This window comes from Orbicella franksi, chromosome 7 (assembly GCF_964199315.1).
Source record: "Orbicella franksi chromosome 7, jaOrbFran1.1, whole genome shotgun sequence".
NCBI lineage: Eukaryota > Metazoa > Cnidaria > Anthozoa > Scleractinia > Merulinidae > Orbicella > Orbicella franksi.
This window is the reverse complement of record NC_138151.1, coordinates 10,681,986-10,698,916: the sequence shown is the minus strand read 5'-3', so window position 1 is coordinate 10,698,916 and position 16,931 is coordinate 10,681,986. Positions and strand designations below refer to the sequence as shown.

The 16,931-nt window shown below is 38.4% G+C and overlaps 1 protein-coding gene across 1 annotated transcript; it reads left to right on the top strand.

Annotated features, from left to right (window-relative positions):
- Positions 1–1,251: 1,251 nt before the first annotated feature.
- On the top strand, positions 1,252–16,668 carry LOC145492149 (trace amine-associated receptor 1-like). Its single transcript, XM_081471486.1, has 2 exons — positions 1,252–1,495; positions 14,562–16,668. The coding sequence occupies exon 2, from the start codon at positions 14,664–14,666 to the stop codon at positions 15,813–15,815; it is 1,152 nt and encodes a 383-aa protein (XP_081327612.1). The 5' UTR covers positions 1,252–1,495; positions 14,562–14,663; the 3' UTR covers positions 15,816–16,668.
- Positions 16,669–16,931: the final 263 nt, after the last annotated feature.

Here is a 16,931-nt window from a genome sequence, read left to right as displayed (position 1 = left end):
TTAAGTGCACAATTGGAAAGTGCCAAAGGCTTTGAGTGCGAAAGTCGTCGAAACAAATTAAAAAAACGGCCTCTTTTTTAGAAACGGACTTTGGCCGCTAGCACACGGTTAAAACTTTAATTTGGGCCTGCGTAAATTGAGAAATTTAACGGCTTTCGTGAACAGTCAGTCTTCAACAATCTTTTCCAGGATGTTCAGTTATAATTTTCGTTTTCGTTTTATAGTAAAAATCCTTTTATGGCTCCCGCCAATTCTTTAATTAAATTGACGAGATTTATCAAAGGTATTTCGAAGTTGGTTGATGGCCATAAATAGTTTACTTTTTCTACAAAGTTGTATTCGTGTTTACGGGTTCGTGTAATTTCGTGAGCGGTTTAAACATTTACTCGTGAGATATTTCTTACAAATATTTGTCGAAATTATGCGATTACCTACACTAATTACATAACATTTATCAGAGTAATAATGTTCAATCAACCAATCACCAATCTAAAGGGGTTTAACTTGACAACTTTTTAGATAAGTAGATTAAGATAAGCTGTGATGATGAACCTTTCAACAGCTCCTTCACTTGGCATTTAAAATGAGGTTTTCTTCAAAATCTGATATGTGCAAACGTCGAATTTCTAGGGTGATATCTCCATATACATACAATTTTTCCACTTCATTCTAACGATGAAGTCTTCTTTTTTTGTTACGTGAATCGCATTCAAAGTTATTTTATCACACCTGCCCATTATTCATTTGGTTTCATTTATTATTGAATTGAATTTCTAATATTTTAGTTCAGGCAACCAAACAGCCGCGGCAAGGAATCTCAAATGTAAAGACAGATTATCTCGATAACATTTTCGTAAACGCAACAGGATATGTTGCTAGGTGTGAAGTTATGGCAGTAATGTTTGCAATAGCAGTTTAAAAGCGTTGTCGCTTGCTATGGATGAAAAAGGAATTGATCCTTCTATTTGTATATATATCTGGATTTATGAAAATGGTGTTAAAGACTGAATCAAGTGTTTTTTATTTATTTTACCTTTTAATTTTTTTTTTTTTTTTTTTTTTTTTGCTTTCGCTATGACAGCAGCTTGTAAATCTTACCTACCATAATGTAGAAACTCCTTGCCGCATGTCTCATTTATTTAGGGGTTTTTTTTTTTCAATATTTATCGAGCGCCCCCTTTACAATTTGTGTTAAGTTTAGCCCAGACTACACTCGTCTGTAAACTGAACGGGTCACATTTAGTCCCGTAACAGTGGGCCGTTTACCCTGTGGCGATAGTGTTGTGCTTTAGACAGCAAAATTTTTAACCACAACAATTTAGGGCTTAGACGTGCAATGGACTAGACATTTCTAGCCGCTGATGGCGTTATTTGCTCTGAACTTTGATCTGAACTTTGATCGCGCTCGACAAAATTCAAGTACATCCGGACATTCCTATTTGCGAGCAAAACATGGCCACGAACAGAGTGAAGAACATGAGTTCAAGCGCTGATCGTGAGTAAAACTTCATTGTTTTATCAATTTAGGCGTTCTCGGCCTAGCTAACTATCAGAACTGTCTGTGATTCGCTAGCGCGGAAGAAAGTTATTTGCGTGGCTTCCAGGCGATAATTGACGTAACGACATGTTGAGTGTTCGCTTACTGCTAACTATGGCCTAGTTTGTTTGAATTTCAATCAATTCTCGATGTAGGAAGCTCTTGTTCAGTCCATTCAGGCCGATGCAGGCCTTTAGAAAGCTGTAGATCAGCTCTCCGTCGAGGCTTTGATATCTGTATGTTCGTGTTGATTTAGACTCCAATTTCATGTTGAAAACACTCTTAATTTATATTGTACAATTCATGATTCAAGGAAAAGACGGTGAATTTAGTCTTCCTGGCCTCTAAAGTCATATAGGACAGTTACTTGCTTTTATTTGAGCTACGATACGCCTTGTGGAAAGCTAGCTCCGGGACAGAATTGTATCAAGATTATCAGTGACAAGTCAAATTCTGTGGCTATGTGTTTGCGAAACCAGACAGATATTGAAATTAAATGTCACGCAAGGGCTACTAGCTTTTTCGCTGAAATATAGAAGCAAATAACCAATTTCACTGCTTACCATGCTCTTGTAGCCATGATAGGCTAATTTAATTCACAGTAAACACATAGTGAGGTCATTTAGGTGAAATCGCAGAGGTTAAGCCTCTCTAAATTAGTGCCGCGAATCAAATGATCAATTTAAGCTCTAATTTAGCTTTGTTTGGCTCGTTCAACTCATTTGCAGCGACTTCAAAGGCTTGTATAGGCATGGTATGGACTATTAAGAGTACAGGAGGTAGATAGCACTCTCAGAGCCACATGGCCATATTTATGAACACTTTCCGACCGATTTTCCAAAAACATGCCCACCATTTTGGTGCAAAGTCTTTAACACGGTTTTCATAAATTCAGACATATATTTAGCACCGTATTTTCACTGTTAACCAAATTGGTGTTATAGTAATTTTGGTGTGTGTAGATCAAATACATCCGGCTGCTCTAAAGTGGTCCGACCCTAATTATTTGCGAGTTGGTTGCCTTCCCAGACCGCTGGTAGGTCAAGGGGAGCGAAGACACTGGATACGACGTTGTTGTTGAGCACGGCAAATTATAAACTACTAAATCACTACAATTTTTTTTCAATACGTAGGCGTCATGTACTTGTATCTTTCGTAGCGAGGGCCTCTGATCGTTTAACTATGAATGCCAAGGATAGAATAATTTCTGGTGGGAATTAGAACACCGGAACCCAGGAATATATAGCATTTTTTTGAAAAAAATCTAAAAGAACTGCTATTTTATCGACGACCTACCATTAATTAAAGGGTTAGAAATAAAGCAATGCAGTTCTTTTGTGAAAAACAAGCTAATATTTTTTAATCTCCCTTTAAAATTGACTTTTTAGAAATGTGATACGGTGGTGACAATAAATTTTCTTTAGTAGCGACTTGAAAAGACAACTGAAGATAAAATTGAGGGATGTGCTGTAATCCAGAAATGCCCTTTTTCCGTTCAAAACTCGCGTAAGCTTCTTATCTTATTATCACTATTCACATTGCCTTCAAATATTTTACGGCAAATTTTATGACAAATGAACTATGCGAGCAACAATACAAACAGGTTAGTCGTGAGCTTGCTTGAGTTGTGTGTATAACTGCGATGATCAATCATGTCTGCATATCTTTGTCCGCAGTTCTAATATGTTTGATCTTTCATATATCCAATCTCATAATCCGTTTATTACCAACCCGAGTTATAAGCATATACAAATATACAACACTAGATCAATACATCAATGATTAAAAGTCGTATGGTTTTAAATGTCAGACAACGGACTGATTTTTTCGTATGCCTACGGAAAAGACTTTTATAGTTTTGCAAGGAAATTGTGAAGCTGTTTTCAACATCTCCTTAATCCATTTTATTTCAAACCCATCTTACTAAGCCTGATCTATGGAAATCGTGACAAACGTCCGGGAACTACCCTCTACTAAGGTCCAGAATAGGGTTAAAGTGATAGCTGAGAACTGGTTAAAGTTTTATGGTAATGACAAATGATAAAACTTAAAATTAGAGATGCCTCAATGAAATATTCTAAAGTCAAAATAAAGAATATGGAAAAGGAGGAGGCCAATATTGAAAGTGCTCTAGCCGCCCTACAAGGGCAATTGGAACAGGACGTAAATAGTAAAGATGTCCTTGAGGAAAAAGTAAGGTGCAAGAAAAATGATTTGGAACGTATTATATAGTACAAAACAAAAGGGGCCATAATTAGATCTACGGTCAGATGGTACAACGAAGGTGAGAAAAATAGCAAATATTTCTTTAATTTAGAAAATAGACATTGTGAAAGGAAAACAAGAACGCAGATTAAGACTAGCAACGGTGCATATGCTACAAACAACCCAGGTATTTTAAAAGAATATAATTCTTTTTATAGTTGGCTTTACACTTCAAAAAACCCACGTTGACGTCATGTTCTGACAACTTGTATTTCGGCCAGGAACACTCTTTATTTAATGATATTGATAAGCAAAAATGCGAAGGACTATTGACTGAAAAAGAATGCTTAGAAGCATTAAAAACAATGGAACCCGGTAAATCGCCTGGAACGGATGGCCTTCCTGCCGAATTTTATGTAAAGTTTTTGGAAGGATATCTCTCCTTTTCAAATACGTTGTCTTAAAAAAAGCCATCAGAAAAGTAAGTTTGCTTTAACCCAAAGAAGAGGCATCATTTCATTGATCCCCAAGAAAAACAAGGCACTACCAGAACTGAAAAACCGGGGACCCATAACTTTAATAAGCTGTAACTACAAAATTGCATCCACGGCTGTTTTGCAAAATTGAGTAGACAACGACCAAACGGGTTTCTTGAAAGGACGATCTATTGCAAAAAATATTTTCTTGATTAACAATGTCATCTCATACACAGAATCAGTGAACATTTTCGGGTTACTTCTCTTTGTTGACTTTGAGGAAGCCTTCGATACTATTGAATGGGCATTTGTTGAGAAAACAGTCCATCGTTTTGGTTTTGGCTCTTCTATAATTAAGTGAATCAATTTGTTTTACTGTGTTTTAAATAACAGTTGGTCAACGGGTTTCTTTGAATTAAGTCTAGTGTAATGCAGGGGTGTCCGCCATCGCCTTGCATTTTTATCTTGTCCGCACAGGTGTCAGCTACCACCATCCGTAAAGATAATGAGGTTAAAGGAATCACAGTAGGCAGGAACAAATGTAAGCTCAGTCAATATGCAGATGACATCACTCTGATTTTAGATGGGACTCAAAAATCGCTTGAGAGCTCCTTTGCTATATTGGAATACTTCTCTGTAAGGAAACTATTGTAGGCTAAAAGAGTTTTAGCTTCAACTAATTCACAGAATCGTGATAACTACGAAAGAACTATTCATATTCGGCATCAAAACTGATGACGAATGATTGTACTGTGGGGGTAAGGGCTCTGTTGAGCACACTTTTATTCAAAGCCCGTTTACGAGGTCCTTTCAAAAAAAGTTATACAATGGTTTAACGAAGCTAATTGTTGTCAGATCTCCCCTACCACTAAGGAACTCTTGTCTGGTATTATTCCTAACTCCAAAGAAAGAAAAATAATCAATAAATTTAACTACACTACCTTAGCTATGCGCCATTACATATATTCAAACAAAATCAGTAGTAAGGGCATTTACATGCACGAATTCATCAGTAAATTATCTCTTAAGTGCAATCTGTAGAATATCAATTAATTACAACAAAATATTTCAAATAAATATCAATTAACGAAAAGACATCCTCTGATATAGCTATAGTTACAAACTAGTGAATTCCTCTACATCCTGACCAGCTCTGTACTATTTAGATGTTAAAGTATAATAGTAAGTAATGCACAGGGCTGTTAACGCGTAATTTTGTAAGTGATATTAGTATTGTAAGTAGCATTAGTATTGTAAGAATTGTAGCTGTTGCAAGACAATAAAAAAAAGATATTGGAAAAGTTCGGTGAGGTTTCGGGTTCGATGAGCGCGGTCAAAGTGCCGGTTTTCGTGTAATAAAATGACCGAAATAAAGTGCTAGGACGAAGCGCTGCTTAAGTCTTAAAATAAATTTAACCGAATTCAAATTTTGAACAATGTGAAAAAACCATTCCAATTCATTCTTCGTTTTAAACTAATCTCAGATATGTTGATATAGTGGTTTTGTGAACCATTTTAAAAACACCTACGAAGCATCTTTGATGCACCATGATCCGAGTGATCTTGGATCACTGATTCTGAACCAGATCACCCCAAAGTAACGCACCCTTAATTTTTTCGACTTACCAAAACGTTTTGAGTTCGTTAAGACACAATAAATGGATAAACTTGGAGTGCTACTTGTTTAGCTTTTGGGACGTTAAAGGACTATAAAATAATCGAGCGGAAATATCTTGAAACAAATCAGAATCGCGCCCTTATTCTAATTTGGTAAACAGCCGATCTCGGCAATAATAATAATAATAATAATAATAATAAAATTTAATAATAATAACAACAACAACAATATTAAGAAGAAGAAGAAGAAGACGAAGAAGACGAAGACGAAGAAGAAGAAAGTTCAAGTAGTCGAGAGGCTAATCCGGCAATATATTCCCGGGGAAACAAAAAAGTCAAACCGAGGTCATCCAAAGTGTGAGCGCCCAAGCGTTCTGCTATAAGAATCAGGGCAAAAGTGCCGCGTGGCTGACATTCGAGACTTTGTAAAAGTGTCACACAACCGTGCGACCAGCCCAGTCACGCGTGTATAATGTAAATATGCAAATATGTAGTTTGTTTACCCACGGAGCACCAAGGAGTTCACAAGAACTCGTTCAGAAATGCCCGTGCATTCAAGATCGAATTGGAATATGGAAATGTTGGTTTTTGAGGAGAGGGAGAAACCGGAGTACCTCTCGTAGCAGAGTAGAGAACACCAACAACAAACTCAATCCACAGACGACGCCGGGTCCGGAAATCGAACCCGGGACACATTAGTATGAGGCGAGCGTTCTCACCACTGCTCAATCCCTCTTCCCCTTTCACTGCTCTTGCGCAAATTTTCAGCATTTCGCAATTTACATAAACCGATTAAAAGTTAAATGTAGTGGCAGTAGATTGAAACGCACTTTTTAAAGTCGTCCTATCCAGGGGCAATTCTTGTTCTTTAATGGCTTTCGGTTGTAGCTACAGTCAGGAGGGGGGGATACTCCCGGAAATTTCGGACATCTGTGTGCAGTGGGGGATTGGAAGGAATGTGAACAACACTGAAACACCAGATAATTCCCGAAGTATCACAGGGATCACTAAGCTAAATGATTTTCAGTTTAGATCAGCTGAGTCAATTAGCTGAATGAATTGCATTGACCGTGAAAAAACAGTTAAACCGGAAAAGCCTGTTGAACCTTGTAATTTAGCGTTGCCAACACTCAATCGGTCTGGTGTTAATGCTAATCGTATTTGATAGAATCTCAAGTTTTCTTTCGACACGTACTACTAGATGGGCGTGGCCGGAAACCACGAGTCAAGTCAGTCAACTCGCAGAGCTTAACAGAAGTGATAGTGAACCGCTGGTGCAGGGATCGCCGATTGTCCCTACGCTTTCCCCTTATAAGCATCTGTGTTATTCTAATTAACTGACGCTGTTGCATTGATATTATTCAGCTTTATGAACGTCCTAATGGTCAAGCGTTTCTTTTGAATTTAGTCAGACATCGCTCTTTCTTTATTTCTGTCGGAAGCACTGAAGGAGACCAGTGGCCAGTTTCTCGAGAGCCCCGGAAACTTTTCGGGCCCGTAAAGCCATTTTAAGTTCATCTGTGTCTAAAAACGGAAAAGTGTATACGCCTGAAACTTCTTGTATGAAGGGAAACTCTGTTCATATTAAGAATACGTGAATAAAACAGCTCTGTAGTCATAAGTTTCGAGATTCTGCTTGGCTTTTCGGGTGCGAAAACTTCTCAGGACCTTCGAGAAACGGGCCACAGGTCATTTTCTAAAAAAGGTACGAACATTGCGACCTCAACAGCAGTGCCATTATCAACAGGTGTGACAGAGGAAGCGTCTGCTGATGTTTCCATGGATAGTGGCCATGCAGCAGGGGTGTATTATTGTCCTCAAAGCGGCTGCATTCGTTTCTTTCATAGGCTGTCTACTTTAGGGAGGCATTTGTCTCTGGAGAAATGTGCTCAGTCGAAGCAGAAACATTCCCTTATGGACGTAGCCAAAATGGGCTACAAGCCCTGCTTGGAGCAAACGTTGTCGCGTTACCAACACGTTAGCAAAGTCATAGTAGGTCAACACGAAGCTCTTTTTGTTTTAAAAGAGGATTGGGCTCTCAGGGCAGTCAGCGACAAGCAGCAATCATATCTTTTGGCAAAAATTTCGCATAGGTCAAACGACAGGCCGAAACCTTGACGCCGAAATGGTTGCGCGGTAAATGCGCAGAGCCAGGGATCCTGATGATATGGGTCTTTTTCAAGCATCTGAATTCTTTACAGCCGCCTCGCAGGTTGCTAGTTTTCCTCTCGCCAAAATGCTGCGGTGCGCCAAAGTGATCCTGATGGAATGCATGTTCAAGCGTTTAAGGAGGAGAGCAATTTGAGCAAAGGAAGCTGTAGAAATAATGCAGCTCTAGCATCCTTTGGAGTACGACCAGTACTACCTCTGTAATCTTAGTATGTGGCCATTAACCCTCGAGCGGTACTTCCTCTTATGCTCATTTTTTATTTCTTTTTGACCGAGATAAAACCTAAAATCCAGAAATATACCTTTCTAGGAAAGATTCTACAGCTGGGTGAAAAGATGTGTGCGGGCGATAATGAACCTTTAGGAATCGTTTCCCTGCAGTCAATTTAGCAGAAATTATCGATATGTAAATGACTCTTATAATTAAAGTCGTCCAACAATACCATTTACAACAGAACGATACCATTTATAACAGAATCATTTGCAGCTGGAATCAGAGCAACTGAAAAATAAATTCAATGTGGCTCCATTGGTTTAATGGGTTGCCAAATCGCTTGGGAGCGGCCTGTGGCACCAACAAAAGTTGCTGCTTTCAATTAAATGTGTTAATGGAGAGATGCGGAACATTTCATGTGAGATTTCTCAAGATGAATAGGAAAGACTACTTGTTTGCGAAAAACGTTCTTGGGCCCGCTCTATTCGAACATAGGGGCGGTGCAGATTTTGACTGAAATTAACTGTAGCTTAACAGTCGACGTCTTTGCTTACATTTTCGTCCAATCCAGTGGAAGTATCTAGGTGCCCCATTTGTCACCTAAATACGGAAGCGTGACAGAAATTGTCACTTGCATGTTATTAAAAAGTAATCAAATGATTCGTTTCCTACAATTTGGAAAAAAATAGCCCTCGTAAATTTCTCAAAGAAAACAAATTGCCCGCATCTTACGGGCTCGTTCAATTTTTTGTAGTCTTGGAAATATTTACTTAGCTTGTGCTTATTTATTCCAAAATGCACCCGGAAAGAGTTGACCACCTATACAAATCGACTGCAGGGAAACAATTCCTAAAGGCCCATTATCGCCAGCACACTGTATCGCGTGTAATATTGACATATCACATCTTGTCGCCCAGCTGTATAATCTTTCTTTGTGGATTTTAGGCTCTCCTTCGGTCAAAAAGAAATCAGCATCACAGGAAGCAACGCTCAAGGGTTAATAGTCACATACTAAGATTTCGTACACATTGTTAAATATTCAAAACCAAATTTATTAACTGCAGGTTTAGCTTCGATCATTTTCTTCTATTTAGTTGTACATGTTTGCCGATTTATTTTGAATTTCATGATTTCCACTTGTGTTTTGATTTCTTAAAATATGAGTTTTAAGAATGAGATTAAATTACGTTTATTAGAAAATTATCCAAGTTTTTGTTCATCTTGAAATACTCATCATCTTTTAGCCGGCCAACCCACCTTCTTAATCCTTAAATTCCCTGTTTAAATATATTTAAGGCGACTATGAACAGCCCTGACAGAACATATAAATTTTTAATTAGTTTAAATGTCAGAATTTTATAGGCGTGCCTCATGAAAATCAACCAAGCAAAGGTAAAATATTTGCATCATAAGAAAAGCCGCGATATAGATATTAATAGTGCTGTTTACGAAATGAAGCTAATTAAAGATTTTACAGGTGTGATAAGATAATTCGAGTCTGATCAATTAATCCAAAAAGTAAATTATTATGTAAACGCCCCGAAAAAATAAAATTATCGTAAAGCATCAACTGTTCAATTAGAATTTCGAAATCTGCGCCACCCCGTAAGGCTGCCCAAGAATTATCTCGCAAACAGGCAGTTTTTCCAATTAGTGTGGAGAAAATTTCCTTATGAAATTTTCCGCTTCTCTCCATTTACACACTTCATTTAAAGCGGCAACCATCGTTTTCGTTAAAGCAGTTCCATTCACTCCAAAGGAATCGGCAACCCTTTAATTATTGCAGCATTAAAATTTAACTCAGTTGCCCTGATTGCAGTACCAAGCAAGTCATTCTACGTCAAATTGCATCGTAAGGCGACTTTATGAATATCAGTCCCACGATCATTTCTGGCTAAATCGACAGAAACCAAACGATTTTCAGAGGCTAACCATCGCCAGTTTCAGTATCGTGAATCGTAGGTAGGGAGCAATTTTGAACGATGAATGTTACTTCAGCGTTCTAAGTTATAGATTTGTTTTCCTTGCAATTATTTCCTGATTATTGATTCCGAAATCTCATGCATTTATCGGTTTTAAATTTCGTCGCGAATCAGAAAATCGACAGGTAGCAAACTTAGTTTCGCCGAGGAAATACCGAGCTGCACTGAAGCAAACTTTCCCAATGAAACGATCAGAGAAGGCCAGCATCAGGATCACGTGGTAACGTGTAAGCTTACAAAATCGCTACAACGTAAGGCAGAATATTGAGACCGGTCAGGCTAAAAATGTTTCATTTTGTCACCTTGTCTTAAGCTTTCTCAAATCTCTCCTTATATTGTCCGTTCTCGCCCTAAAGTTCAATTGCAAAAAAATAAGTACCGCTTGAACGTTCTGTCCATGGCTTAATCTAAATTATTACGTAATAGAGTTTTATCCAGAAATTTCATGTTAAAATATATTTTCTACTCCAGGTTTGATTCCGATCATTTTCTTCAGTTCTTTGCCCCTTATACCAATTCGTGAGGTTTGATTTTAAGAACAATGAATAATCAGAGAACTTATCAGACGAAGAAGATTATAAAATTGGCAGATACTTATGGCAAGTATAAATATAATTCTCAACGCAATACATACATCAGAACCGTAAACTATTAAGAATGGCACAGTTAGTTTTAACTAAAAAAAATGTACGTAAAGCTGTTCTCCTGTTACCATACAATTCCAGACATCTCGCACGTTTTCGCAAACAGGCAGTTTTTCCGATGTGTGAGGGGAATTTTGGCACGAAATGTTCCGCTACTCTCCATTCACACACTGAATTGAAAGCGGTAACCACTGTTGGCGCTCAAGGCAGTTCGCTTCACTAAAAAAAAATTCAACATTAACAGCAGCTGATAACGTGCCAGCTCACTAAATCGCTACAACGTAAGGCAGAATATTGAGATGGGTTGGAAATGTTGCATTTTGCCACCTAGTCTTTAAGATTTTTCAATTTTTGAAGATTTCATTTTGGATTATCCGTTCCCACCATAAAATTTGATTACAAAAAATAAGCACCACATGAAATTACTGTTAATGGCTGAATTACTTTTTTCTCTACCCCAAATTTGGTTCCGATCATTTTCTTCAGTTCTGTGGCCCTTATATCGATTCTTGGGTTTTGATTTTATGAACAGTGAATAATCACAGTAAAACTTATCAGATGAAGTTGATTATAAAATTGACAGATGTTTTTGGCAAGTATATATATAATTCTTTACGCAATATATCCATCAAAGCCGTAAACCATAAAGAATGGCACAGTTAGTTACATACGAAAAGCTTCCGCCTGTTACCATACAATTCCGGAAGTCTCGATCACTGTAAAAATAATACTTACAATGATGAATCTGTAAGCGGCCTAAGAAACGAAAACGAACATTATTTTAATTTAATTTTATATATATATATATATTCATTTATTTTTATTAAACACAAACTAAACATAGAAAGCGTATCAGGGAAATTTTGAGGGGGAAAAAATCTACCTGGGAAATAACGAGCCGCCTCATAAACTCAATATTTATTTTTGCCGACGGCTTTGTGGCCAATTTATACACCGTCGCTATGCTTTATTAGTCCTTAAAAATAATCCACTTTCTAAGCAATCCTGTTTACTTTTACTGTATTGCTCAATGCAATTCAAATTATTCCGTGACAATTGCTATCTTTAAGTGACAATGTCACTTCCAAGTTCAATTTCTTTGGATTACACTGACAAATCCTTTTCAAGAAAGCGGACGATTATTTGAGCCCCATCGTTGTATTTCATTCCACGTAAATCTGAGGCAACATTAATTTTGAACTATAACTATTACTTCGACATTCTAAAGCAGCTTTCCTTACCATTATGTTCTTGACTATTTCACACCGTCCTTGCATTCATACGCTCTGTAATAGGCCCTTTGCAGCTAAGGTCACGTGACCAATTTTTCCCTAGAAAATATAAATATTATGGGCTATAACTTTAAGAATACTAGAAATGGAAAGAGCGCATCGAAAATACCATAATGGCCAAGTTTGAGGTCCCTGGAATTAAAGAGTAAATTTATACGACAGTTTGAATTTTCGGAAAATTTAGAGGATTTATATGGAAAATGTTGCTGAAGAACAAGGTCTTGCTCTCCAACAACTTTTTCCATACAAATCTTCTTATTCTTTTAAAAATTCAGACTGTCATAAATTCTCATTCTTTAATGACAGGGGCCTCAAACTTGGCCATTTTGATAATGATATTTTCAACATGATTTATCCATTTTTGGCATTCGTTAAGTTATAGTGCGTAGTCACGTGATGGCTTAGCTGCAAAGGGCCTATTTGCTATGATTTACAGTACAGTGTGTGTATGAGTGTCTAATGACATCTAGCCTGGAATAACAGAATTGAGTATAAGAAACATTCCCCGTGAGATGACTAAAGCGGTCATTATTAATTTGATTGTAATAACGTGTTAGTAAACTAGATTATAACAAGTAGTACTTAGAAGAACTGTCAGAAGCGTAAGAGCGTGTGCCATGAAATTTTTTGCCAAGCAACAAAAAAAAATTACAGGCAAACAGGCAGTTTTTCCAATTGGTGAGGAGAATTTTTACACGAGATGTCCCGCCCTTTCCATTAATACACTTAATTGAAAGCGGTAACCATTGTTGTGCTTAAGGCAGTTTCCTGCACTCCGCAGGATTCAACATATCAGTATCACTTCTTTCATGGTTAGCTTCCCTTCACAAGTGGGTGCTTTATCCGGCGAGAGTTTGGGGATATCCAAATGTCGAAGGAATTAATTTGCAACGTTTAGTCTAGTTACTCTTGCTGCCGTACAAGCTTGGGTGAAAATCCTCGAGTTCATTCACAATTATCTTTGGATCCAAACTTAAGGTTCCTTTTTTAGTAAATACTTTACAGACACAACTCTTAACTTTTCTTATGAGATTCTAAATTTATCAAAACTTCTCTTTTTGAGAGAGTAGCTGGTCGTTCACTATTGTTCTCGTTGTCTCGAACAAATATTCTGGCAAGGTCTTCACAGACTATTTACTAGTAGTAATTATCGAGTATTTACCTTAGATCAGCACTTTTTCCTTGACAGACCCGTGACGTACACGTGACAGAAAAACATAGCATCCGTGGCGGTAGAGTTAAATCCGGGATGACTTAAAGACTATATTAACGGCGTTTTCTCAAATCCGTGACGGTAATAGTCAAATCCCCGACAATTTATATTAATAATGTAGGTTTATATAAAGACTTCAAGACTATTAAAGATCAATTTGAACTTTGAGTTGAACTTTGGGCTTTTGAGTCTGAATTTGAGACAAGAAAGGTTAAATCATTTCTCGTTACATTAAAATGCCTCAACTTCAAGAAAAGTCTAATTAGCTTCCCTTTAAAAAAAATGAGAACTTCAGGCCTCTCAAGTCATGATCGCACCACTGTAGTCCCAAACCAAAATACTGGTACACTGGTTCACTAGAAGCTCGATTTCCGCCGCTCTCTCGAGTCCGGTCCACGCTGGAGCGCGGGCTCCTTTCTCGAACAGCGGCTCGTAATTGAGCCTAGGTACAACAAAACCTTTCGGTTATCTGACGCAAAAGCTGCAACACAAAAAGAACATGGGCAGACTATCTCTTATTTGTAAGGTCAATGCTCGTCATAACTTTATTATGAAAAAAAAAAAAAAGATCAGAAACCCAGGACAAATAGTCAGTGCTACATGAAGAAGAGGGGAGGCGCGGTGGCTTCCTGGTTAGTGCGCTCGTCTCCGGATCGAGCGGTCCGGGTTCGAGCCCTGGCCGGGGACATTGTGTTGTGTTCTTGGGCAAGACACTTTACTCTCACAGTGCCTCTCTCCACTCAGGTGTATAAATGGGTACCGGCGAACTTAATGCTGGCGGTAACCCTGCGATGGACTAGCATCCCATCCAGGGGGGAGTAGAAATACTCCTAGTTGCTTCATGCTACAGAAACCGGGATAAGCTCCGGCCTGATGGGCCACTTGGCTCGCATGCAGACTTTACCATATGAAGAAGAACATTATGCTGCATACAAGTGTCATTAAATATCCTACATTTATTAGACATATTGCCTATTTGTCCATTAAGTCACCATGCTCAACGAAAAAAGAAAAGATCTGTGTCACAAAATACAACATCGGTACCTTTGTATACCTTTCTCTTGAGTTGTTTCATTGACATTAGTCCTGGGTCCCTTTAGAGTATGATTTACTTTTAAGCAAGAAAGACATATTATTTTCATGGAACGGGAGTCAAGAAACATGAGTTTATTTTAAAGATAATTATAGCTATTTTAATTTTACTCCTCATAGGATTAATTGAAGGAATCGCAGACAGACGACGTAAGAGCTGAAACTGAAGATTGCGAGGTTGTTGGTTATTTACGGTACCTGCCTCCAAACGAGATTTACGGCATGGATCAGAATAGCAACAAAACAGTCATCAATTCATCCACCTCAACGTTTTATTGCAGGAACGCACCGAACGTATCATGGGAAGTCAGAGGCTCACCTTTTTACTTGATTTTAGGCCTTGTGTCGGTCATGGCGTCATTTCCCACCATTATTTTGAACGGATCCGTCATCCTGGCTATACAGCGAAAAAAAGAGCTTCAAAAACCTTCAAATATTATTTTGTCAAGCCTGGCTGTTACGGATCTTCTAGCTGGCGTTACAGTTATGCCAACATCTGCCACTATTGATTTTTTTACCTTTCGCAAAGCTTCGTTTGAGTCTACTTGTATGTTATATGCGGTGAATCTTTTCTTCTTCCCTTTACTCTTCGGAGCTACTATGCATCACTTGACTATCATTGCTTGGGAGAGGTACGTGGCGGTACAAAAATGGATGGACTACAAGCAAATCATCACAAATGGCCGCCTCAAAAAGATTGCGATAGGTGGCTGGCTCTCAGTGATCTTCCCAACGGTTGCATACTATACTACGACATTGGTCGTTGCGGATCGTAGAATTTTGAACCGCATTATGACCGGATGGATTGCTGTAGAAACTGTTTGTTTATTTCTTGTTGCATACTTTTATCGAACGGTTTACATCGGAATACGCAATCGGAAGCTAATCGAGATCTCTCAAATCGACGTCCTTATTAAACAAAAACTGGAGTCTAAAGTTGCCAAGACAGCTGGTTTGCTAACAGCTGCGTTTATATCCTCGTTTATCCCCATTTTTATTTTTGTTATCTTAGGAAATGCTGTTCCAGTCATTCGTACAAATGCCGCTTTCCAGTTTACACAGAAATTCGCCCAGATAAACTCTCTGTTTAACCCGCTGCTTTACTGTTATAGAGACCAACGTTTTAGGAACGCTATTCGGGAGCTGCTGGGGTTGAAAAAGCCTCAAGCAATACAGTCAGCAGTTGGTGCCGCTCAATTTTCGAGGCGAAAGTATTCATTTAGGTCTTTAGAGCTTCCCAAATTAGAAAAACGAACCAAACGCTTGAAAAGATCAGTATCTTGCAATCTACCTGGTGCTTTATATTCTATTCATGGAACACCCAATGAGGTTAAGTTGAAAAGGTCTTTGTCTTTCCCAACCCCTTACACATGAAGCAGCTACTTAGATGCCTTACATCTTCAGCGACCTTTATCCACTGTGGAAACAAGTGCAACGACCCATGTCGAAGGCGGCGTTTAATGTAAAGTGAGGTAAGACAGTCTTCCAGATAACGGAGATGTAGTTAGCTAAACCTGAAGTAACACCTGTAACCAACGCACCAGCAATAATTTTAGGACGTAAAGGAGTCAGGTTGATTTCTGGACGACTCGAACTCTTAACCAAACCTGTCATTGCCAGCGGTTTCAAAAATAAAATGGTAGAAGCATGTTACAGTAAAAGCGGAACAACTAATTAAAATACTGGAAATAACATTGGAAATACGGAACAGACGATGAAAGTCGACATTTACTTGATGATTCGGGAATACGGCGAAAGACAGCACAAATGAACGTAACTTTGGGAACTAGATAGGGAATTGGTTTCTACAACACCGTTAAATTAATCAACTACGATCCAAATCTTGTGACTCCAGCGACACTCCGTGAGAGATACGTCAACCGGTACCTGTCATGGAACGGTTCGAAGACCACCGAACATCTCGGGGCCCCGCACGAAGCACCTCTGAACAGCGACTTGATTTGAGACAGGATTTTGAAAATTGCGAGGAACAGGGTAGACGGCACTACAAACATTTCAGTCATTTGGGAGGTAGTATTTAAGGGAAGCAAAAGCATCTTATGTTCTCTTTAACTGCTTTTCTCTTTAACTGCTTGGGATTATTTATCCAGTCGCTCTCCATTTCTATTTTGTATAGGTGTTTCGAAGTCTATTTTGATGCCTTGTCTAATCAATTGAATATGTTTAGAGATGATACGTCCAGAAGATCTTGTTGATTGTTGAGGTCTTCGCTAATGTTTACTAAAAAGGCACTGAAACACTCAGCTTTATTTAAGTCAGGGGTTATTATCTCCTCACAGGGACCAGAAATTGCACCAATGGTTTTGGCCTTGTGTTTTGACGACATATTGACGACAAGCTTTACGCGTTTGAACAATTGTACTCGGACATTCTTGATGAGCACGCCCCCGTAAAACAAACACACATCAGAGGAAACCAGGTGCCGTACATGACAGAAGCTTGGCGCAAGGCAATTAGGCATCGCAACAA